General features: G+C 40.6%; 2 protein-coding genes across 2 annotated transcripts in view; both read right to left on the bottom strand.

Moving 5' to 3' along the window:
- LOC133575622 (pterin-4-alpha-carbinolamine dehydratase 2-like) overlaps positions 1-6,881 on the bottom strand; it is a 24,365-nt gene extending 17,484 nt beyond the window's left edge. The window contains exons 1-2 of the mRNA XM_061928317.2: positions 6,653-6,881; positions 2,368-2,499 (exon numbers count right to left, since the gene is read on the bottom strand). Coding sequence (XP_061784301.1) covers positions 2,368-2,499; positions 6,653-6,739 — 219 coding nt within the window. The 5' untranslated portion in view covers positions 6,740-6,881. The remainder of the gene's footprint in view (positions 1-2,367; positions 2,500-6,652) is intronic.
- A 1,828-nt stretch (positions 6,882-8,709) lies between these two features.
- On the bottom strand, positions 8,710-24,136 carry txndc15 (thioredoxin domain containing 15). Its single transcript, XM_061928306.1, has 6 exons — positions 23,941-24,136; positions 15,810-16,084; positions 15,615-15,749; positions 15,380-15,543; positions 9,057-9,187; positions 8,710-8,997 (listed from the first exon to the last, which is right to left on the bottom strand). Exons 1-6 carry the CDS (start codon positions 24,035-24,037, stop codon positions 8,801-8,803), a joined length of 999 nt encoding a protein of 332 aa, XP_061784290.1. The 5' UTR covers positions 24,038-24,136; the 3' UTR covers positions 8,710-8,800.
- Positions 24,137-25,027: the final 891 nt, after the last annotated feature.

Here is a 25,027-nt window from a genome sequence, read left to right as displayed (position 1 = left end):
AGATCTACTTTGTTTTCATCACACAGCATTCATCCAATCAAATTGCAGGACAACCAACGAAGAAGACATGTCCAAACCACACGCCAGTGAACAAAAAATGATACCTAAAATAATTCCGTTTGGGTATAAAAATTACGAGGTGGTCAACACAAAACGGTTTGCAATATGCAACACATGCGGTTCCAAAATTACTGATGGAGAGGCAACAACTTCCAACTTCGTCCGGCATTTGAAGTTGCACAAAGAACGGTAAGTTTTGAATGTAAGATAACGTTTATTGGCTAAGTAACGTGACTTTTATTTGCTGTGTAGTTAAATCAGTGAGGCTGTAAACTCACTGCTAATGTTATAACGTTATTGCAAACACGGGAATCTGTTGCAGTTCACTACCTTATTCATACTTTTTGTTCAGTGATTTTTTTTAAGCAGGGTTACGTTAGTCAATATATCACACGTAACGTTAGACGGCAGTCAGCAGCACTGCGTATTTTAGCCACCTAAAAAAAGACAAAAATAGTAAAATAAAGGTCAGTTAAAATGTATACTATATTATGAATATGTGTACCGTTTTAGCTAGCTTTCTGACATACTGTTGGTTGTTTACCTCAGTGGTCCCCAACCACCGGGCCGCGGCCCGCTACTGGTCCGTGGATCGATTGGTATCGGGCCGCACAAGAAATATATATATATTTTTTTTTCTTTTTTTAATTAAATCAACATAAAAAACACAAGATACACTTACAAGTAGTGCACCAACCCAAAAAAACTCTCTCCCCCCTTTTGTTCTGGACATTGAACATGAAGACTCTTCCTTCACTGTTACGAGTGGCCATGAGAGTCTTGGCAGTGCCTGCCTCCAGTGCTCCAGTGGAGCGAGTTTTCAGCCATGGTGGCATCATACTACGCCCCCATCGTGCACAAATGACTGACAGACTCTTGGCTAATTTGGTCTTTTGCAAATGCAATGCAGCATAGGGCCCTGACATATAAAAAGTACAACTTTTTTGTTATGTTCACGTATATGTCATGTTTTTTCAATGTTAACACTTTTGTACAAATAAGTACATTTGCACTTTATTTTTCAATGTGTTTGTTCTGTAAAGGAATGAGTTAATGTTTAAAATGACTGGTTAATAGTGCTATTATGAAGTGCAATGTCAGCACAATTTTCTTTCCTGCAATTTAAAATGCACTTGTTTTAATAAATAAATACAGCGTTTGAAAAGCATACACAATCTGTGTTAATATATTAGTCTGTGGTTAAAAGGACTTAAAAGGACTCGAAACTCAAAATGCAGGACTTAGGACTTGACTTGAGACTTGCCTGTCTTGACTCGGGACTTGACTCGGACTTGAGGGCAAAGACTTGAGACTTACTTGTGACTTGCAAAACAATGACTTGGTCCCACCTCTGCTATATACTAATACCATATACCAATACTTTATATTAATTATATATAATAATACTACATATCAATACAAAATACTAATATTACAGTATATACCAATATTTTATATATATATTATATACTGATAATGTTGACCAATACTTTATATTATTACTATATAGATTTCCTAAATACTAATACTATATACCAATACTTTATATCAATACTATATACCAACACTGAATACTACTAATAAAGGCTAATATTAAATACTAATACTTTATACCAATTCTTTGTACTAATACTTTTCCTAATATCATATAATAAAACTCTATACCAATACTTTATACTACAAATACATACTAATACTATTTTTATACTAATACTATAGCTATATACTATTACTTTATACTAATAATATATACTAATGCTTTACACTAATACTTCATGCTGATACTTTATGCCAAAACTTTATATTAATGCAATATACTAATACTTCATGCTAACACCTTATACTACTAACATATATTAATACTATATGCGAATACTAAATGCTAATACTATATACAAATAGTATATACTAATACTTTATAGTAATACGGAATACCACAGGTCTTCAACGGGGTGTGTGCGACCCCTAGAGGGTCGGCAGAGACACTGCAGGGGGTTGCTAAATATTTGGTTGCTTAAACTTATATATATATATATATATATATATATATATATATATATATATATATATATATATATATATATATATATATTATTCATTTATTTTAATAATTTTATTTTTTTTAGTCCACATGCAATTTTACGACAAATATAAATGTCTTTAAATACATATATGGTTTATAAACATATATACATATACACATATCTATACGCACATACATACACACACACACATATCTATATATATATATATATATATATCTATATATGGGTTCTGTTGAGACAAAAATGTAGCAAAAAAACACACCTGGTTAAAGTTTTTAAAGTGAAGCTCTTTAAAAATGGCGTCACGGTCCTCCACCTCCATCCAGCCTGTGGTCCTCAACTCCATCACCTGCTGATCTCGGTCGGCCGGGGAGAGCCAATGAGTGTCAGACGACTGCACACAAACACGGACACACCTCAAAATATAAATATTCAAAACACACGTTGCTTTATTTAAACGTTTTGATTACACATTCCTACATTGAATAAGATAAGCGCTTAAATAGGATTGTAAGAGGGGATGAATTTTTCTCTTGGCTTTCTTTACTCAAACAACATTTCCTCCTATTTCAACGTGGATATTTTGGGTGAAGTAGCAGCTAAGATACACTTGATGGCAGTGTGTCCCCAAAAATCACTAATAACACGGTACTGTCAGGCGCTGACGAACTAATTAGGGACAGTTCTGAATATCCATTCATCCATTTTCTTCCGCTTATCCGAGGTCGGGTCGCGGGGGCAGCAGCCTAAGCAGAGAAGCTCAGACTTCCCTCTCCCCAGCCACTTCGTCCAGCTCCTCCCGGGGGATCCCGAGGCGTTCCCAGGCGAGCCGGGAGACATAGTCTTCCCAACTCCACCCTTTTCTGGGCGAGAACCATGGACTCTGACTTAGAGGTGCTGATTCTCATCCCAGTCGCTTCACACTCGGCTGCGAACCGATCCAGTGAGAGCTGAAAATCCTGGCCTGATGAAGCCCTCAGGACCACATCATCCTGCAGCCACCTAATCCTGCAGCCACCAAACCGGATCCCCCTCAACGCCCTGACTGCGCCTAGAAATCCGGTCCATAAAAGTTATGAACAGAATCGGTGACAAAGGGCAGCCTTGGCGGAGTCCAACCCTCATTGGAAACGGGTCCGACTTACTGCCGGCAATGCAGACCAAGCTCTGACACTGATCATACAGGGAGCGGACCACCCCAATCAGACAGTCACATACCCTACTCTCTGAGCACTCCCCACAGGACTTCACAGGGAACATGATCAAATGCCTTCTGCAAGTCCACAAAGAACATCTAAACTGGTTGGGCAAACTCCCATGCACCCTCAAGGACCCTGCCGAGAGTATAGAGCTGTTACACAGTTTCACGGCCAGGACGAAACCACACTGTTCTTCCTGACCCCTAGGTTCGACTATCCAGCGTAGCCTCCTTTCTAGTACACCTGAATAGACCTTACCGAGAAGACTGAGGAGTGTGATCCCACGATAGTTGGAACACACCCTCCGGTTCCCCTTCTTAAAGAGAAAAACCACCACCCCAGTATGCCAATCCAGAGGTACCGCCCCCGATGTTGACACAATGTTGCAGAGTCTTGTCAACCAAGACAGCCCCACAGCATCCAGAGCCTTAAGGAACTCCGGGCGGGTCTCATCCACCCCCGGGGCCTTGCCACCGAGGAGCTTTTTAAGTACCTCGGCAACATCAGCCCAAGAAATAGGAGAGCCCAACACAGATTCCCCAGGCACTGTTTCCTCATAGGAAGACGTGTAGGTGGGATTGAGGAGGTCTTCGACGTATTCCCTCCACCGATCCACAACATCCGCAGTCGAGGTCAACAGAATACCATTCCCACCATACACGGTGTTGAAAGTGCTCTGCTTCCCCCTCTTGGGGCGTCGGATGATGGGTCCAGAACTGCTTCGAAGCCGTCCAGAAGTCATTCTCCATGGCTTCACCGAATTCCTCCCATGTCTGAGTTTTTGCCTCTGCAACTGCCAAAGCCGGACACCGCTTGGTCTGTCTGTACCTGTCCACTGCCTGCGGAGTCCCATGAGTCAAAAGAACCCGATAGGACTCCTTCTTCAGCTTGACGGCATCCCTCACCCTTGGTGTCCATCAGCGGGTTCTAGCATTACCGCCACGACAGGCACCAACCACCTTGTGGCCACAGCTCCAATCGGCCGCCTCGACAATAGAGGTACAGAACATAGTCCACTCGGACTCAATGTCCAGCACCTCCCTCGTGACAAGTTCAAAGTTCTTCCGGAGGTGGGAATTGAAACGCTTTCTGACAGGAGACTCTGCCAGACGTCCCCAGCAGACCCTCACAATGCGTTTGAGCCTGCCAGGTCTGTCCGGCATCCTCCCCCACCATCGCAGCCAACTCACCACCAGGTGGTGATCGGTAGAAAGCTCTGCCCCTCTCTTCACCCGAGTGTCCAAAACATGAGACCGCAAATCCAATGACACAACGACAAAGTGGAACATGGAACTTCGGCCAAGGGTGTCCTGGTGCCAAGTGCACATAACAACCTTATGTTTGAACAAAGTGTTCGTTATGGACAATCTGTGACGAGCACAAAAGTCCAATAACAAAACACCACTCTGGTTCAGATTCGGGTGGCCACTTTCCCTGTCGTTGCCAATATGAGCGTTGAAGTCCCCCAGTAGAACAAGGGTAGTACTCCCAGTACTCCCTTGAGTGAATCCAAAGAGGGTGGGTACTCTGACCTGTCGTTTGGTGCGTAAGCCCAAACAACAGTCAGGACCCGTCCCCCCACCCGAAGGCGGAGGTAAGCTACCCTCTCGTTCACTGGGTTGAACTCAAACGTGCTGGCTTATGAGCCGGGGAGCAACAAGAAGTACCACCCCAGCCCGTTGCCTCTCACTGCGCGCAACGCCAGAGTGGAAGAGAGTCCAGCCCCTCTCGAGAAGACTGGTTCCAGATCCCTTGCTGTGCGTCGAAGTGAGTCCGACTATATCTAACCGGAACTTCTCCACCTCGCGCACTAGCTCAGGCTCCACGTCCCAATAGCTAGCTCCTGTCGTCGTTGGCGGCGATCACTTGAAACGAGTATGATTGTCCTCCTGTTGGTGGGATTGCCTTCAGGAGAACGCCTGTGCGTGGAATCTGTTCAAGTGGGGAGACTGGTGCACAGACAGCCACCACACTATCCTTGGCAAAGAGAAGGCCAGGGTCCAATGGCATGGAGACCAAGACAATTGGGGGCCCATCTTTGCTGCAGCCTTCCTCCGCCTTTATGACCGTTGTGGAGCTTCTTTGCAACCATCACCCACCCACTCCGCCGTTGAGGTATTTTTCGACGAGGGAGACGCACAGACTCCAACATCACCTCTTCGCTGTTGGGAGCTGTATCCGGTGGCAAGGGAAACCCAGGACGACCGGCACTTCCTCACAGCTGCAGGAGGTTCTGTCGCCGAGGATCAGACCCCTGCCTTCGGCTTCCGCCCAGCTCACAATGCACCCGACCTCTATGGCCCCGCCTATGAGCGATGAGTCCATTGGAGGGGGGACCCATGTTGCACCTTCGGGTCGTACTCGGCCACCAGGTGCTCGCCATCGTGCCCCAACTCCGGGCCTGGCTCCAGAGGGGGGCCCCAGTGACCCGTAAATCAGAGTCCTTTGTTTTTAATTTTCATCGAGGTCTTCGAGAGGAGCCAGATGAGGTGGTTCGGGTATCTGGTCAGGATGCCACCCGAACGCCTCCCTAGGGAGGTGTTTAGGGCACGTCCGACCGGTAGGAGGCCACGGGGAAGACCCAGGACACGTTGGGAAGACTATGTCTCTCGGCTGGCCTGGAAACGCCTCGGGATCCCCCGGGAGGAGATGGACGAAGTGGCTGGGGAGAGGAACGTCTGGGCTTCCCTGCTTAGGCTGCTGCCCCCACGACCCGACCACGGATAACCGGAAAAAGGATGGATGGATGGGTCTTCGAGCTGCTCTTTGTCTGATCCCTCACCTAGGACCTGTTTGTCTTGGGAGACCCTACCAGGGGGCATAGAAGCCCCCGGAAAACATAGCTCCTAGGATCCAGTTCTGAATGTTTAAAATAAATCTAAAATTACTTTTATCAAACTGACAACGATGCCGAATGGTTTGGTGATCATGCTATAACTCGGCATGGACACGATTTTGGTAAAAGAACTGCGACTAAAAAATAGCACATTTACCATGGCGAATGAAACCACAGCAGCAAAGGTGACGCTCATTAAAGTTAGATATTTTACCTGAACGCAATCTATATAAGTCCAAACGTGATTGCCGATTTATAGAGTGGTGACAAATACACACTTTGTGTCCAATTTAATGCTGGGAATGTCAGTAATTTATATGTTTGTACTTAGTAAAAGGATTTGTCTATGGAGTAATGCGGAAGTAGTGTGTCATAACGGGGGCACCAGAAGTCTAGTACCCGGATGTTAAGTGATAAATGAACAAAACAAGCATTAAAACCTCCACAGGAGTGGTTTGATAAACATTTAAACTTGTTTCATTCTCTTTCCATGAGTCCCAACAAACACTCACCATATTCCAAGTCGTGGAGAAAAAAGGCCGAGAAAAGCCGCTCAGCCTGACAAGAAGGTTGCTCACTCTCGGGCTAAATATTAACATTTTATTTTATTTTGTAATAATTAACCAGCTCATGCTGAGAACTTAGTTGCGTCCTCCTCCTCGAATGCGAACCCTCACAATAATAATGTCACACTGCCTTCTCTCCTTTCGGCTGAGATAGCTGTTCGCTTCATTGCCAGATTAAAAAGTCCGGTTTGTTGTTAAGACATACGTGTATTCATGCTTCCTTGCCTGATTAAAAAGTTCGGTTTGTTGTTAAGACATACGTGTATTGCTTCATTGCCGGATTAAAAAGTACGGTTTGTTAAGACATATGTGTATTAATTAGGTGTTTCATTTGTCCTGGCAAGAATACATACGATATTTTGTATTCATTAGAAGACTAGTTACGTCAGCACGCTCTAGCTGCCATAGTAACGTGGCGGCCATCTTGGTGGGGGCCAAGTTCCATTCCAAGGCAATGCATGTATAATGAAAATAAATCATAACCAGCTCATTTCTTAACAGAGGTGTGACCAAGTCATTGTTTTGCAAGTCATAAGTAAGTCTCAAGTCTTTGGCCTCAAGTCCCGAGTCAAGTCCGAAAGTCAAGACTGTAAAGTCTCAAGTCAAGTCCCAAGTCCTGCATTTTGAGTTTCGAGTCCTTTCAAGTCCTTTTAATTACAGACTAATATGTTTACACAGATTGTGCATGCTTTTAATATGCTGTATTGATTTATTAAAACAAGTGCATTTTAAATTGCAGGGGGAAAAATAGTGCTGACATTGCACTTCATAATAACACTATTAACCAGTCATTTTAAACATTTAACTCGTTCCTTTACAGAATAAACACATTTGAAAAAAAAAGTGCAACTGTACTTATTTGCACAAAAGTGTTAACATTGTATGTCCATGTCACATTGCATTGTAACTAGTTCCACAGCAGTTTCTATCCTGTTCTTACCTTATCTCATTGATCTCATCTCATACTGTATGTACATTGATGTGTGCGTACACATGAAAAACATAACAAATACATGAACATAACAATGAACAGAGTTGTACTTTTTAGATGTCAGGGCCCTATGCAATATGTACACATATTCTTAATATAGTATACATTTTAATTGACCTTTATTTGACTATATAGGTGGCTAAAATACGCGCTTCTTCGTCGGTTGTCATGCAATTTGATTGGATGAATGCTATGGGATGAAAACAACGTGGATGTAATTTGATTGGATGTTGTACTAACAGGCAGCACACACGCTGACAGACACACACACGTACACAATGAAAGATACGGAGCGCTCCTGAATAACTTTTGAATCTTTGGGTTTTGGGGAAAGTAGCAAGTCAAAAGGCTCAAGTCCAAGTGAAGTCACAAGTCATTGATGTTAAAGTCTAAGTCGAGTTGCAAGTCTCTTTACATTTTGTCAAGTCGAGTCTAAAGTCATCAAATTCATGACTCGAGTCCAAGTCATGTGACTCGAGTCCACATCTCTGTTTGTCAACAGATTTTAATGCAGTTTTCTCTACTGTTAACATAAAAAAAAAAAAAGTGCTATAGATAGACATTTGATTTAAATATCCTGGTTTCCTGCATCTTATTTCACTCGTTTCGCAACATTTTTTTCAGTTTTCTCCACGGTCAAAGTTAAAACATTTAATGGTATATTTTCTTCATATCTATGTTCACAGCATTGTCCCGTTTTCCTGATTTGTTCTCATTCTTCTTTGTTGCTGTTCACCTCACTGCCTGATTAAAAAGTGCACTTCCCCGTTGCAAGCTTGTTGAAAAGTCGTCCTCCAGTCTAAGATTCATATTGCATACAGTATAAAAGATTAGATACATCAGCGCTCTGTAGATTCCACGCTAATTGGCATGCCTATGTGGCGGCCATCTTGGTAGGGGCCAAGTAAAATTAGATCTTAACTAGCTTATTTTTCGACATATTTCCATGCAGTTTTCTTTACTGTTAACATCAAACACTTTGCTGTAGATAATCGCCACAACAAAAACTGACTTATTGCCAAGATCAGCTCCTCATCTTTAATTAAAAAAAAACAAATGTGTCATGATCAGATGAACAACCAATCAGGTCCGGTGGCAGTGTTTCAGTCCTGATGCTCATGCTCTTGGCCCGGGATGAGCCACCGGATGCTGTCGGTCCTCAGGATGCCGTACACAGTGAAGGATGTGATGAAGAGTACGGAGAAGACCAGCAGCCAGTCGATGCTCGTCACCGGCACGCTGCGCAGCGGACCCAGGCGGTCGGCGTCAGTCACGTTCCTCTCTAGCCCCGCCTCCAAGCCTAACGTACGCCAACGCATGGGTATGACATCTTTGGGGCTCATTGTCAAACAAACCTACCTGTCTGGTTGGTGATGAAGGAGGAGAGCATGTCCAGGGTTCTGTCGGTGTGGTTGAAGCGAGCCATGGGTTTGGCTCCTTGGAAGAGGAGGATGTTGGGTACCGCCACTGTCCCAAATCTGGTGGACAGGCTGCCGGGACAAACAAGCAATAATGTCACTTTTAGCCAAATCTCTTGCTTCTCATAAACCACTCTGCTGAGATAGGCTCCAGATTCCTGTAAAGGGGAACAACATATGAAGTAGAACATGGATGGATGGCTTACTACATATAACTATAATACACTTAAATACAATATTGATTAGCATATTATCATGTATAAGATATTTCATAATACATTTTGTACAAACCCTGTTTCCATATGAGTTGCGAAATTGTGTTAGATGTAAATATAAACGGAATACAATGATTTGCAAATCATTTTCAACCCATATTCAGTTGAATATGCTACAAATATTTGATGTTCAAAACTGATAAACATTTTTTTTTTTTTGCAAATATTCATTAACTTTAGAATTTGATGCCTGCAACACGTGACAAAGAAGTTGGGAAAGGTGGCAATAAATACTGATAAAGTTGAGGAATGCTCATCAAACACTTATTTGGAACATCCCACAGGTGAACAGGCAAATTGGGAACAGGTGGGTGCCATGATTGGGTATAAAAGTAGATTCCATGAAATGCTCAGTCATTCACAAACAAGGATGGGGCGAGGGTCACCACTTTGTCAACAAATGCGTGAGCAAATTGTTGAACAGTTTAAGAAAAACCTTTCTCAACCAGCTATTGCAAGGAATTTAGGGATTTCACCATCTACGGTCCGTAATATCATCAAAGGGTTCAGAGAATCTGGAGAAATCACTGCACGTAAGCAGCTAAGCCCGTGACCTTCGAACCCTCAGGCTGTACTGCATCAACAAGCGACATCAGTGTGTAAAGGATATCACCACATGGGCTCAGGAACACTTCAGAAACCCACTGTCAGTAACTACAGTTGGTCGCTACATCTCTAAGTGCAAGTTAAAACTCTCCTATGCAAGGCGAAAACCGTTTATCAACAACACCCAGAAACGCCGTCGGCTTCGCTGGGCCCGAGCTCATCTAAGATGGACTGATGCAATGTGGAAAAGTGTTCTGTGGTCTGACGAGTCCACGTTTCAAATTGTTTTTGGAAACTGTGTACGTCGTGTTCTCCGGACCAAAGAGGAAAAGAACCATCCGGACTGTTATAGGCGCAAAGTTCAAAAGCCAGCATTTGTGATGGTATGGGGGTGTGTTACTGCCCAATGCATGGGTAATTTACACATCCGTGAAGGCACCATTAATGCTGAAATGTACATACGGTACAGGTTTTGGAGCAACATATGTTGGCATCCAAGCAAGGTCTTTTTTGCTTATTTTAGCAAGACAATGCCAAGCCACATTCTGCATGTGTTACAACAGCGTGGCTTCGTATTAAAAGAGTGCGGGTACTAGACGACTGGCCTGCCTGTAGTCCAGACCTGTCTCCCATTGAAAATGTGTGGCACATAATGAAGCCTAAAATACGACAACAGAGACCCCGGACTGTTGAACAACTTAAGCTGTACATCAAGCAAGAATGGGAAAGAATTACACCTGAAAAGCTTCAAAAATTGATCTCCTCAGTTCCCAAACGTTTACTGAGTGTTGTTAAAAGGAAAGGCCATGTAACACAGTGGTAAAAATGCCTCTGTGCCAACTTTTTTGCAATGTGTTGCTGCCATTAAATTCTAAGTTAATGATTATTTGAAAAAAAAAAAATTGTTTCTCAATTCAAACATTAAATATTTTGTCTTTGCAGTCTATTCAATTGAATATAAGTTTTTCAAATCATTGTATTCTGTTTTTATTTACGGTTTACACAACGTGCCAACTTCACTGGTTTTGGGTTCTGTATGTTTTTTCACAATGACAGTAAATGCAAAGGTGAGCTGTATTATGTTAGGTAATGTATTATCATTTCAATATTTACAACATTATCATTCCACCATGGGCCATTACTATAGATGTCCTTACTTGGTGTCATCTTGTAAGTTTATGTTTGCATTTTTGAAAATGTAAAAATCATGGATTTTGATATGTGATGCCATCTTGCAAGTATGCAAACTACTAATGTTAGCATGAAAAGGTCTCATGCTAGCAAGCTAAATTTGGCATGTAAACATTTTATGCTGGCATTTTAGCTCATTTTGTACGTTTGAAACAAAAAAGCGTGGATTTCCTTTCTTGATGCCATCTTGTATCTTTGTTAACAGCTGCTTTGTTGGAATGCTAACGTTTTTTCCTAGCATTTTAAGTACCGTATTTTTCGGAGTATAAGTCGCACCGGAGTATAAGTCGCACCTGCCGAAAATGCATAATAAAGAAGGAAAAAAACATATATAAATCGCACTGGAGCACGGCCAAACTATGAAAAAAACTGCGACTTATAGTCCGAAAAATACGGTAATTATGTTTGTTATAAACCTACCAATCATGGATTTCATTATTTGGCGCCATCTCGAAAGTATGCTCATTGTTCCTGTGTTAGCACAATAGCACGCTAATGCTGGAGGTTTAGCTACTTTTCAAATCATGGATTTCCTTACTTGGTGCCATCTTGTAAGTATACTATCTGCTTCCTTGTTAGCATGCAAAGTATTTTAGCTAATTTTACAGGTCATATCTTGTTAATAACAAGTAAAGCATTACAATGGATTTGTAACAAACACCTTACCACAACAACAACCACAAAATGATGCAGTGAACAAGATGACCCAGCAGATGGTGCTGTTGTATTCTTATTGAGTATACACAGGCCTGGGGCAATCACTAATTTTGCTGGACAATATATTGACCTACAAATTATTGTCGATAAACGATATTATTATCAACATTATTTTGATACCAAATTAACCGCTGATGTAATTATAATACATAATAATAATGCAAGTATACCCTTTCAAATGCAATAAACTTGCGTTTCTCGTATATTTTAATGTTGTAATTGGATTGTAAACTTTAAAATAGCCAAGTTAAATAAAACTAACGAATAATAAAAATAAAATATACTTAGCAAAATGTTACACGTGAGTAAAAATCACAACCAAAAAGAATAAAATATGCTATGTCTGGGCTAAGGAGGGAGTGGGGGACACTCAAATATACCCAACCGAACAATAAATAATAAAGCTAAATAAAGTTATTATGACCAAAAATGATCACGCTTATAATTTATGTTGTGGTATTGCTGAATGTGCTATAAAAAAAGTAATTATACACACACTAAAATCTTTTAACCAAGTTGTATTTTTTTAAATGATTAAAATAAATAGACACACAATATACTTTCTTGGCAGAGGAAACATTAAATATTGTTTTGGCTTCATAAGGGCGAAATTATTTAAATATGTTTATCTTCTTCTATTTGAATTTGTAAACATTTTAGAATGTATTAAATGAATACAAATTGGGTGATCGGTTCGTTTCACTTCCGGTTTATGTGACGTCACACAAGTTCACCTCCTGTTAAACACACCTGCGTCTGTTTCAACTTGACACTGTGGAGTTTATATCGTCACTTTGTGCAAAGACAGTATAGACTTCATGTTTGATGTGAATACTATATCTTAGTAGTTTATCTTTGATGTGAATACAGTATATTAGTAGTTTATGTTTGATGTGAATACTGTATATTAGTAGTTTATGTTTGATGTGAATACAGTATATTAGTAGTTTGTGTTTGATGTGAATACTGTATCTTAGTAGTTTATGTTTGATGTGAATACTGTATCTTAGTAGTTTATGTTTGATGTGAATACAGTATCTTATCTTAGTAGTTTATGTTTGTTGTGAATACAGTAACTTAGTAGTTTATGTTTGATGTGAATACTGTATCTTAGTAGTTTAATGTTGATACGTTTAATGTGGAAACTGTACCATAGTAGTTTATGTTTAATGTGAATATAGTATGTTAGTAGTTTGTTTAATGTGGATATGTTTAATGTGGAATATGTATCTTAGTAGTTTGTTTAATGTGAATATAGTATGCTAGTAGTTTGTTTAATTTGGATATGGTTAATGTGGAAACTGTATCTTAGTAGTTTGTTTAATGTTGATACGTTTAATGTGGAAACTGTATCTTAGTAGTTTATGTTTAATGTGAATATAGTATGTTAGTAGTTTGTTTAATGTGTATATGTTTAATGTGGAAACTATATCTTAGTAGTTTGTTTAATGTTGATACGTTTAATGTGGAAACTGTATCTTAGTAGTTTATGTTTAATGTGAATACTGTATGTTAGTAGTTTGTTTAATGTGAATACAATATATTAGTAGTTTATGTAATGTGAATACTGTATGTTAGTAGTTTGTTTAATGTGGACATGTTCAATGTGGAAACTGTATCTTAGTAGTTTATGTTTAATGTGAATACTGTATGCAAGTAGTTTGTTTAATGTGAATATTGTATGTTAGTAGTTTGTTTAATGTGAATACAGCATGTTAGTAGTTTGTTTAATGTGGATACTGTATCTTAGTAGTTTATGTTTAATGTGAATACTGTATCTTAGTAGTTTGTTTATTGTGGATACGTTTAATGAGGAAACTCTATCTTAGTATCCATCCATCCATTTTCTACCGCTTGTCCCTTTCGGGGTTGCGGGGGGTGTAGTTTATGTTTAATGTGAATACTATATGCAAGTAGTTTGTTTAATGTGAATATTGTATTTAATGTGGATACTGTATCTTAGTAGTTTATGTTTAATGTGGAAACTGGATCTTAGTAGTTTGTATATTGTGGATACGTTTAATGAGGAAACTGTATCTTAGTATCCATCCATCCATTTTCTACCGCTTGTCCCTTTCGGGGTCGCCGGGGGTGTAGTTTATGTTTAATGTGAATATTATATGCAAGTAGTTTGTTTAATGTGAATATTGTATTTAATGTGGATACTGTATCTTAGTAGTTTATGTTTAATGTGGAAATTGGATCTTAGTAGTTTGTATTTAATGTGAATACTGTATCTTAGTAGTTTATGTTTAATGTGGAAACTGTATCTTAGTAGTTTATGTTTAATGTGAATACTGTATCTTTGTAGTTTGTTTAATGTGAATACTCTATCTTAGTAGTTTGTTTGATGTGGAAACTGTATCTTAGTAATTTATGTTTAATGTGGAAACCGTATCTTAGTAGTTTATTTAATGTGGAAACGGTATCTTAGTAGTTTGTTTAATGTGAATACTGTGTGTTAGAAGTTTGTTTGATGTGAATACTGTATCTTAGTAGTTTATGTTTAATGTGAATACTCTATCTTAGTAGTTTGTTTAACGTGGAAACTGTATCTTAGTAGTTTATGTTTAATGTGGAAACTGTATCTTAGTAGTTTATGTTTAATGTGGAAACTGTATCTTAGTAGTTTGTTTAATGTGGAAACTGTATCTTAGTAGTTTGTTTAATGTGAATCATGTATGTTAGAAATTGTTTAATGTGAATACAGTATCTTAGTAGTTTATGTTTAATGTGAATACTGTATCCCTCCATCCATCCATTTTCTACAGCTTGTCCTTCTCGAGGTCACGGGGGAGCTGGAGCCTATCACAGCTGCATTCGGGCTGAAGGTGGTGTACACCCTGGACAAGTCGCCACCTCATCGCAGGGCGTGAATACTGTATGTTAGTAGTTTATGTTTAATATGAATACTGTATTTTAGAAGTTTATGTTTAATGTGAATACTGCATTTTAGTAGTCTAGAGAGTAATGTGTTTATACAAGTCTAGATTGGGGTATGACTAAATGTTGCTGGTTTTTAGTTTTGCACTTAAGATAGCTCGCTAGCTGATGTTGATCCTACGATAATTTTATCAAAGTGTGGTTATCAATCACGGTTTTTCCACCATTATAATACAATTTGGTAATACTAAGCATTGGGAGTTTTACAGCGGTTATTATTATTACAGTTTATGTGCATGCAGAACAAATGCCCGGAGCTGCTGAAACATATGCAAGAGTAACCTCTCTAGTAACCTGTAACAACGCATGCATACAGCGATTATCGACGCAAGAAAAGATACTGAATTCATCGTCATTTATCGTTCGGTTAAACGATTTATCGAATATCGCTCCAGGCCTAAGTAGATATTCAGCTTCAGTTTTGGCACAAGAAGAAGAGTAAGATTGCAGATAAAGTTTTATTCCTAAAACTTGTCCGAATGGAGAAAAGTGACCAAACACGGCGCCGTTTTGTGTCGCATTGTTGGTTTTGTCCGTTTGAGCTCTCCTTAACCTCCACGTCGAATCTGAGTCCGAGTTTAAAGGCGCTCACCTGCTGTGCTGCGAGGCGTCCAGGGCGAGGAAGTGCATGCTGGGAAAAAGGCGAGGCAGTGCGTTGAAGTGAGGCGCCAGGCTGGCGGAGAACTGGCACCAGGCGGTGAAGAAGAGCACCACGGAACACTCGGTGCCGTTTGCGTTGAGGAAGTCCATCAAGTCCTGAGCGTGTCAAGCGAATGTGACCGTTATTCGTTTTTCTTACGACACATGTCACATGATCAAGGGCGCACCTGTGAGGCGTTGAGGACCTGCACGGTGAAGGCGTCCGTGGCCGTGATGTTCCTCTTGTCACAGGTGATCTTGTAGGTCTTGGCGGCCTCGGTGTTCTTGTCTTCAGCAGGGGCGTGCACCATGTCCAGTGTTACCTAGCAACAAGCATCCTGCCTCACACCGTGTCAACACCTTTACTAGGATCTTCTTCTTACCTGCTGGAAGGCTTCAGCACTCTCCTCGTCCTCGGCGACCACCGCACACTCCCCGTCGTCACAAGGCGGCGAGAAGGCCGACGGGAAGTCTTTCACATTTTTAGGGAAGAGCGACTCGATGTCAGACGGGTCGATGGGGGCCTCGGTGCCCATCACGGCGTCGGCGATCTCCGCCGTCTTGAACTGTCTCTTGGTTACTCTTGCTTCCGTTGACTCCATTAATTTGGGTCTGCCCTCCGAGTCGGGTTCTTCTGCCAGCACCAGGTCGTCATGCTCTGTCAAGTCAAGCAACTTTATTTTAATGCAGTTTAAAGGCCTACTGAAATGCGATTTTCTTATTTAAACAGGGATAGCAGGTCCATTCTATGTGTCATACTTGATCATTTCGCGATATTGCCATATTTTTGCTGAAAGGATTTAGTAGAGAACATCGACGATAAAGTTCGCAACTTTTTGTCGCTGATAAAAAAGCCTTGCCTGTACCGGAAGTAGCAGACGAGTAGCATGACATCACAGGTTGTGGAGCTCCTCACATCCGCACATTGTTTACAATCATGGCCACCAGCAGCGAGAGCGATTCGGACCGAGAAAGCGACGATTTCCCCATTAATTTGAGCGCGGATGAAAGATTCGTGGATGAGGAAAGTGAGAGTGAAGGACTAGAGGGCAGTGGGAGCGATTCAGATAGGGAAGATGCTGTGAGAGGCGGGTGGGACCTGATATTCAGCTGGGAATGACTAAAACAGTAAATAAACACAAGACATATATATACTCTATTAGCCACAACACAACCAGGCTTATATTTAATATGCCACAAATTAATCCCGCATAACAAACACCTACCCCCTCCCGTCCATATAACCCGCCAATACAACTCAAACACCTGCACAACACACTCAATCCCACAGCCCAAAGTACCGTTCACCTCCCCAAAGTTCATACAGCACATATATTTCCCCAAAGTCCCCAAAGTTACGTACGTGACATGCACATAGCGGCACGCACGTACGGGCAAGCGATCAAATGTTTGGAAGCCGCAGCTGCATGCGTACTCACGGTACCGTGTCTGCGCATCCAACTCAAAATCCTCCTGGTAAGAGTCTCTGTTGTTCCAGTTCTCCACAGGCCGATGGTAAAGTTTGACTGTCATCTTCCGGGAATGTAAACAATGAAACACCGGCTGTGTTATCCCGCACAACAGTCAGGGGGTGCATTCTACGGCGGGAGTGCCTTATCCGGCACAACACCTGCCGCAATACACCGCTTCCCACCTACAGCTTTCTTCTTTGCTGTCTCCATTGTTCATTGAACAAATTGCAAAAGATTCACCAACACAGATGTCCAGAATACTGTGGAATTTTGCGATGAAAACATACGACTTAATAGCTGGCCACCATGCTGTCCCAAAATGTCCTCCACAATCCGTGACGTCACGTGCTGACGTCATCATACCGAGACGTTTTCAGCAGGATATTTCGCGCAAAATGTAAAATTGCACTTTAGTAAGCTAACCCGGCCGTATTGGCATGTGTTGCAATGTTAAGACATTATCATTGATACATAAACTATCAGACTGCGTGGTCGGTAGTAGTGGGTTTCAGTAGGCCTTTAAAGCAGTGATGTCAAACATACGGCCCGCGGGCCGAGATGAGTTTGCTAAGTGTAAAATTGAGCTGCATTTTTACACTAAAGAAACTGCTGTTCTAAATGTGTCCACTAGGTGTCGCAACAGCATTTCTAGTATGCAAGGAAAATGTACAAAGCCCCTAAAGCAGGGGTCGGGAACCTTTTTGGCTGAGAGAGCCATGAAAGCCAAAGATTTTAAAATGTATTTCCGTGAGCGACTAACATAATAAGTCTCTTATTCTTTTTAATAACATTGTTATTCTGAAGTTAACCAATAATAAATAAAATGCTTCTTACCATTAATGAACAGGTGCGGAAGAAAACGGATTGATGGATTAAAATGCATGAGAATGTTTTATATTCTGAACGTTATTTTTAACACTGATTACCAGCGGAATTATTCATTACTTATCGTGTTAAGCAATGTCAGCTAAGATGTATCTGAGAGCCAGATGCAGACATCAAAAGAGCCACATCTGGCTCTAGAGCCATAGGTTCCCTACCCCTGCCCTAAAGCCTGGGTGTCAAACTCTGGCCCGCCGTGTAATTTCATTTGGCCCTTGAGGCAATATCAAATCAACATTAGAGCTGGCCCGCCGGTATTATACAGCGGCAGTGCCGATATAACACCACATTCACTGCTAATACTCATACACTCTTAGAAATAAGGGTTCCAAAAGGGTTCTTCTACAAGGGCTGAGGTTCTAACTGGAACCATTTTCTTCTGAAAAACCCTTTCCCTAAGAAAGGGCTTTTCAAGGGTTCTTGGTAACGCTAATGGTTCCAGTAAGAACCATTTTGATCCAGAGAACCCTTTAAAACCCCTTTTCTGAATAATTGGTTTTAAAAGGGTTCTCACTAACACTAAGGGTTCCAGTAAGAACTATTTTGATCCAGAGAACCGTTTTTGGAAGAAAGAGTTCTTCAGGGATTGTTGAAAGCATGGGTAAGATCCTGTGTCACCAGGGACATACTTCCTGATAACATTTGCCAATAATGGTGCAAAATACATTTCCTTGTGACTACTGATACAAATACTTTTCATATACAATTTTTTTGTTTATTTTAAAGCAAACTCTTCTTCCCCAGATCCTGTTGATCAAACTGTAACATAATTGCCCATCTTGGGATTTGAACACCTGCCACCCAGTCTAAAGTCACTGGCAATAGTGACTGAGCTAACCAGCTGGCTGCCTTCAGTCATTAGGTCCACCATACTAGTCTATTACCTTACACCTTCTGATCAGACATACAAATAATGGCAGTCCTATAACTGAAATGGTCTGTTACCAATTTATTTCCACAACCATTAATTATAAGAAAGCAAGATCTTCATCAGCAAATCTTGTTGACTCAGGCAAAGATTAGCTGTGACTGGGAGGACCATTTTTGAAATCTGCCTTGACAACTGCTGTCTGGCTGGTGATTCCGTTTGAGAAATAGCTCAGTGATTTAGGAGCTGGTTCTTGGTGCCAAAGAACCTGGGTTCAAGCCCTGACAAAGGCGGTGATGACAGCTCCTGAAAATGCCAGATGGTCTTTGTGAAGCAAACATATACATTTTAGAGTCATGATAGATTAAACATCAGTTATTAACTTATGGAGCAAATCGAATCAATTAAAAAATCAAATTACCAATCCATTCTGTCTAGATGCAATATGTGTATTTTCAGATTCAGATTCTTGATAACTGATATATTTACAGTGGTTTCAAATCTGCATGCACAACAGTGAATGGCTTAATCAATTTGTGAAGCCACTGTTGAATTGTCACTTGCCAATTAGCTCAGCATGATAGACCACAGTCTTTGGTTCTATTGTTGTGGATTTTACCCTCAACTGGTGCAAAAGGAACATTATAATGTCAACTTTCTTGCCTTCCTGTTCTCCTGTTTGTTGCTCAGAATTGCCTTAATTTGCCAAAAATCGCCCGGACCCGACCCATCGCTGCGCAGCAGTTATAATTGTGTTTATTTAGTTTAGTTACACTACTCCCTTCTTCAGGAGGAAATTACACACAGCAAAGAACTAGCAAGGTGGTCCCTGCAGCAAGGATATAACCCCTCTTTCTGGGGCATCTAAGTGAGCTATACGACTCACTGGACAAATGCTTTTGAAAGTTTGTTACAAATCAGGTGATCTAGGGATACAGTTTGAAGTTGTGAGTTCAAGGCCTGGTTGATGCAGAGTGACCATGTTAATGCATACTGAGGTGATGTGTGGATTAGTGACAGACAATTTAAAACATATCAAACACTTATTTTACAGACAATTTTACTCATGTATTTGTCTCCTCCTCATACTTTTCCATGATCGGCCTCATCCCATGGCTGCTGTACCCTGCTGACTGGCTTAGTCGAGTTGTGAAGCTGCATATAAGTTAATTGATAGACAACGGTCTTTAATGTCAGAGGCCAAGCCTTAACTGATGCAAAAATCACACTGTAATGCTGACTTTTAGGCTACTACATCAGGGTTTGTTGATACTGGGAATTGAACCCTGATCTCCCAAGGGAAAGGGCAAGGTTTGGTGTGTTGGGCCAGGGAGCTGGCATGATGGTGGCTGTCATGTGTGAGTTAAGAGCTGGTTGCTCCATGGATTGCACCACATGGTCTGGTCTTTCCTGCCTACAAACCAGGTGTGACATACCAATAGTGATTACTGTGAACAGAACAGAACAAAGAAGAACAGAAGAGAGAACAGAAGAAACTTCCGAGAATCAAGGTGAGCTAAATATAATATCTTATTTCAGCATGCTTGACCCTAGCTGAGGACTTTTATGGTAAAAGGTGGACTAAGCATTTGTTTTTTGTTATGTTTTGTTCGTTTGCTTATTTCTTTGTTTTCTTGTAGAAAACAAACAAACAAATTGTATTGTGGACAAAGCTCTGCTGAGAGCTGCCATAACAAAATAGGTTACAATATATCTGTACAATTAATCTGAAATCATCCTAAAAAGGTTATCGTAGTTGTTATTTTAGTGAAATAATATAGTATAAATTGTCAATGTTAGAAGGAGCTTTAACGTTGTCGGTAGCGGCGTTGCGGTCGCCATCTAGCTCGTCTTTGGAGGGATGGGTGGGCTGGTGAGCACCATGGATCTAATACATCCATGTTGAGCACACACTAATGTGCGGGTAGGAGGAGCAGGGAGACTGGGCTTGAGCTTGGTCTCCAACATAGTGGTAGCAGAAAGATAACACAAGACGAAGGTTACAGAGAGGATGATTCTTCGATATTATATAACTTTTTAAAAAACATGTACACCTCATCTTAATGGTTACCTCTTACTATATTGCTTGTCATTTTTCTTGAATGCATATAGGCTCAGGAGAGTGAAGAATGTAGAGAGGATGAAAGGAGCATTGAAGCTCATATCAATGAAATGTCTACAGAGATGCTTAAGGTACACCCAGATCTGAACTCTTTAAAGGAGAGAATGAGACGAACCTATGCATACCAAAAGACCTTCATGGCAACTGCCAAGGCAGAGGAAATCATCGAAAAGTTTCCCGCACTGAAGCTTCCTAAAATAGTTGGTATCTTCAAGCATTGAATTGACCATATTTAATTGTATGTGTATTATTTCATTTATGATCATCAAGTATTTTGAGATGACACTTTTTATCCCTCCTTACAGCTTCTGTGGGAGACGAAGGAGCAATTCCTTGTAGAAGCTGATCGCAGAATGGTCACAGAGCTGGATCGAATGGCAACGAAGATGGTTCAAAGAGCATCTATGTGTGACCTAAAAGACTGCTGCCAGAGGGCAATCAATGCCTGCCTGGATAATTCAGTAAGACGAGGTATCTAGGCCTATATGTGTATCTATAGGAGCCACAATCTGTATTTCTGAAAACAAAAAATATTACAGAATATTTGTATTTCCTCAGGACTCATTAGGGATGCAGCAATTCTACTGCTGCCTTCCATTTTCAGAGAGGACTCATCCTTTCTATACACTCTACTGGAGGTAAATACTGCATTTAAGGTCAAGATTTAGGAATTGGTACTATCCATATTATGGCAACATTGAGTCATTTTGCTGTTTTCACGGCAGGTTTTATTTACTGACATGTATCTGTTTTTATTGCATAGGAGCCAAGCGTGCCTACTCCAGCAATCATGCTCCATAACACACACGAGGGGAACCCTTTGCAGGCACAAAGGATAGTCCTATACCTGGATGGTATACAGGTTTTGACTGAGGACAGCAGCATGGACATATCATATGCTATGAGTGCATTAATGTCACTCTATTTTGTTTTGTTTGTGTGGGTTCTAGATGAAACCCTTGAAATACGAAAGGGTTCTTAGTGGAACTCCCTGCGTGGGTTCTAGATGAAACCCTTGAAAAATAAAAGGGTTCTTAGTGGAACTCCCTGTGTGGGTTCTAGATGAAACCCTTGAAACATGAAAGGGTTCTTAGTGGAACTCCCTGCGTGGGTTCTTTGTAGAACCTCTCATGGGGGGTTCTGGGTGGAACCTTACACACACAGTTCTAGGTATAACCCTTCATGTTGGGTTCTAGGTAGAACCCTCCAAAAGGGTTCCAGGTGGAACCTTTATAAAAAGGTTCTACCTAGAGCCAAAAAGGGTTCTCTTATGAGGACGAGCCGAAGAACCTTATATGGTTCTACTTAGCACTTTTATTTCTAAGAGTGTACTTGCCAACCCTCCCGATTTTCAGTGCCCCTCTCGAAAGTCTCCTGGGGCAACCATTCTCCCGAATTTCTCCCGATTTCCACCCGGACAATAATATTGGGGGCGTGCCTAAAAGGCACTGCCTTTAGCGTCCTCTACAACCTGTCGTCACGTCTGCTTTTCCTCCATACAAACAGCGTGCCGGCCCCTGTCACATGATATATGCGGCTTCTCCACACACATAAATGAATGCAATGCGTACTTGATCAACAACCATACAGGTCACACTGAGGGTGGCCGCATAAACAACTTTAACACTGTTACAAATATGCGCCACACTGTGAACCCACACCAAACAAGAATGACAAACACATTTCCGGAGAACGTCCGCACCGTAACACAACATAAACACAACAGAACAAATACCCAGAACCCCTTGCAGCACTAACTCTTCCGGGACACTACAATATACACCCCCCGCTACCACCAAACCCTGCCCACCTGAGCCCCGACATTAATGAACTAGCATCCCAGAAAAGATGCCAGGTATCGTGCTTGGGCACATCAGATTAGATCAGTGTGTCGCAAACTGAGCAGTAAAATGGCCTGAATGGTTGATTTATTCATTGTTATTTTATTTTCAAATTTATTAGCCTGTGGAAAAAGTTAATGTTGATATTTACCTCAGAAGGCTGCAAATAGAAAAGTGTTAAAGCAAATCAGTGTAGCAAACTGAGCAATAATTAACGTTTTATTCATGCACTTTATCTTGCTACTTCAAGGCTTGAATGTTTGATTCATTCGTTATTGTTATTTTATTTTCAAATGTATTATTAGCCTGTGGAAAAAGTTTATTTTGATATTTACCTCAGAAGGCTGCAAATACAAACCCCGGACTGTTGAACAACTTAAGCTGTACATCAAGCAAGAATGGGAAAGAATTCCACCTGAGAAGCTTCAAAAATGTGTCTCCTCAGTTCCCAAACGTTTACTGAGTGTTGTTAAAAGGAAAGGCCATGTAACACAGTGGTGAACATGCCCTTTCCCAACTACTTTGGCACGTGTTGAAGCCATGAAATTCTAAGTTAATTATTATTTGCAAAAAAAAAATAAAGTTTATGAGTTTGAACATCAAATATGTTGTCTTTGTAGCATATTCAACTGAATATCGGTTGAAAATGATTTGCAAATCATTGTATTCCGTTTATATTTACATCTAACACAATTTCCCAACTCATATGGAAACAGGGTTTGTAGAAAGCGTTTTGAAGTAGAGTTCTAATTATTTTTTAAAGGCACAAAAAAACAGGTCGGGTATTGAGACTTACATTTTCAAAAAAATTTCATCCAGTGTAAATTGATTAACGTGGACGCCGACTTAAACAAGTTGAAAAACTTATTCGGGTGTTACCATTTAGTGGTCAATTGTACGGAATATGTACTGTACTGTGCGATATACTAATAAAAGTCTCAATCAATCAATCAATCAATCAATCCTTGGAATATAGATTTTGCTCCATGCGGCCCCCGAGCTAAAGTGAGTTTGACACCCCTGGTTTAAAGTAACATGTGTTGAAAGACGCTCATTAATGTGGTTCTAGATATTATGACCTGTGTAAAGGTGGCGTTTGTATTGAATGGCATACATAGCCAGGTTTAACTGATGAGGTGGCCGGTGAATATGTAACAACAGTAGCTTAACAACTGACACACATTCATATAGACTACATTATATCCAGAGACATAACTTGTAAAAATACATTTCAAAACAAACGAGTATGTTACTATTATAAATCAATGTGTAAATATAAATGTAATGTTTTGCTAGCATTAGCATAGCAACAGAGAGATGTTGTCTTACCTAGCGATGCCACTGGCAAAAATGTCACGACGCTTGACTGACACAGGATAAATATTACAACACAAAATGTCCGACGATTCTTCAACATCCCTGACATGTTTTTTTTAATTCCAAGTGTAGCCAGCTACAAACGATGTTTAGACATGTTGGAGCGGCATCACCGTGCTTGTACGGTTAAAGCGGAACCCAAAGTCATTATGACGGACGGATTAATATGTAACTCGCCACCCCGTTAACTCTCCTTTGGTTAAAGCGGAACCAAAGGTCGTTTCAACGGACGGATCAGTATGTTACTCACCGCCGCCATTAACTTCCGTTTGTTTACTTTGTTGTCAAACGAGCAATTTTTAATACAACATTACAATTATCAATCAAATCTTGGAGAATGATTAAGAGTACAAAAGCCCTTAAATTGATATCTCTGTTAAAAAAACATTTAAAGTGATTTAGGTAGCCCTTTTTGTCTTTTTTAAAAATGTTGTCATATGTTTTATTATTTTATTTTTTATTATTGATGTTGAAAGTGCCTTGACTTTTGTGTGAATTATAAATGTATGTTTGTTGTTCAATAAAATAAAATAAAATAAAAACATAAAACAAAATGGTCAGAAAATAAAGCATCCATCCATCTTCTTCCGCTTATCCGAGGTCGGGTCGCGGGGGCAGCAGCCTAAGCAATCCCACAATATTACGATATCAAACTGAGACAATACTATTGAACACATAACAAGCCAAATTTTATTTTAAAATGTGCTACTTTTCAAAAACAAATACACATATGCTTATGACCCAGGGGTGTCAAACGTATGGCCCGAGGGCTGGATCAGGCCCGCGAAGAGGTTTTATCCGGCCTGCGGGATGAGTTTGCTAAGTATAAAAATTAACCTTAAATTTCTGAATGAAAGAAACTGCTATTCTAAATGTGTCCACTAGATGTCGCAATAGCAATTCTTTGTATCTTTGTAGATGCTACTTATGAACAAAATAAACCACATGTTAGTACATCAGTCGAGGAAAATGATCAAATTACATAAATAACATACTGTAACTTACATTTTGATATAATTGTTTTATCTTGATGGATTAC

The sequence above is a fragment of the Nerophis lumbriciformis genome, linkage group LG03 (assembly GCF_033978685.3).
Source record: "Nerophis lumbriciformis linkage group LG03, RoL_Nlum_v2.1, whole genome shotgun sequence".
Lineage (NCBI taxonomy): Eukaryota > Metazoa > Chordata > Actinopteri > Syngnathiformes > Syngnathidae > Nerophis > Nerophis lumbriciformis.
This window is presented reverse-complemented; position numbering and strand designations above follow the sequence as displayed.

Bases quoted from the DNA above. Each gene is read 5' to 3' on its own strand.
- txndc15 (XM_061928306.1), bottom strand. From the start codon at position 24,037: ATGTCAGGGATGTTGAAGAATCGTCGGACATTTTGTGTTGTAATATTT. The intron at 16,085-23,940 runs GTAAGACAACAT...TTGACTTGACAG, and splicing joins TTTGCCAGTGGCATCGCTAG to AGCATGACGACCTGGTGCTG. The intron at 15,544-15,614 runs GTGCGCCCTTGA...TGACACGCTCAG, and splicing joins AGGTCCTCAACGCCTCACAG to GACTTGATGGACTTCCTCAA.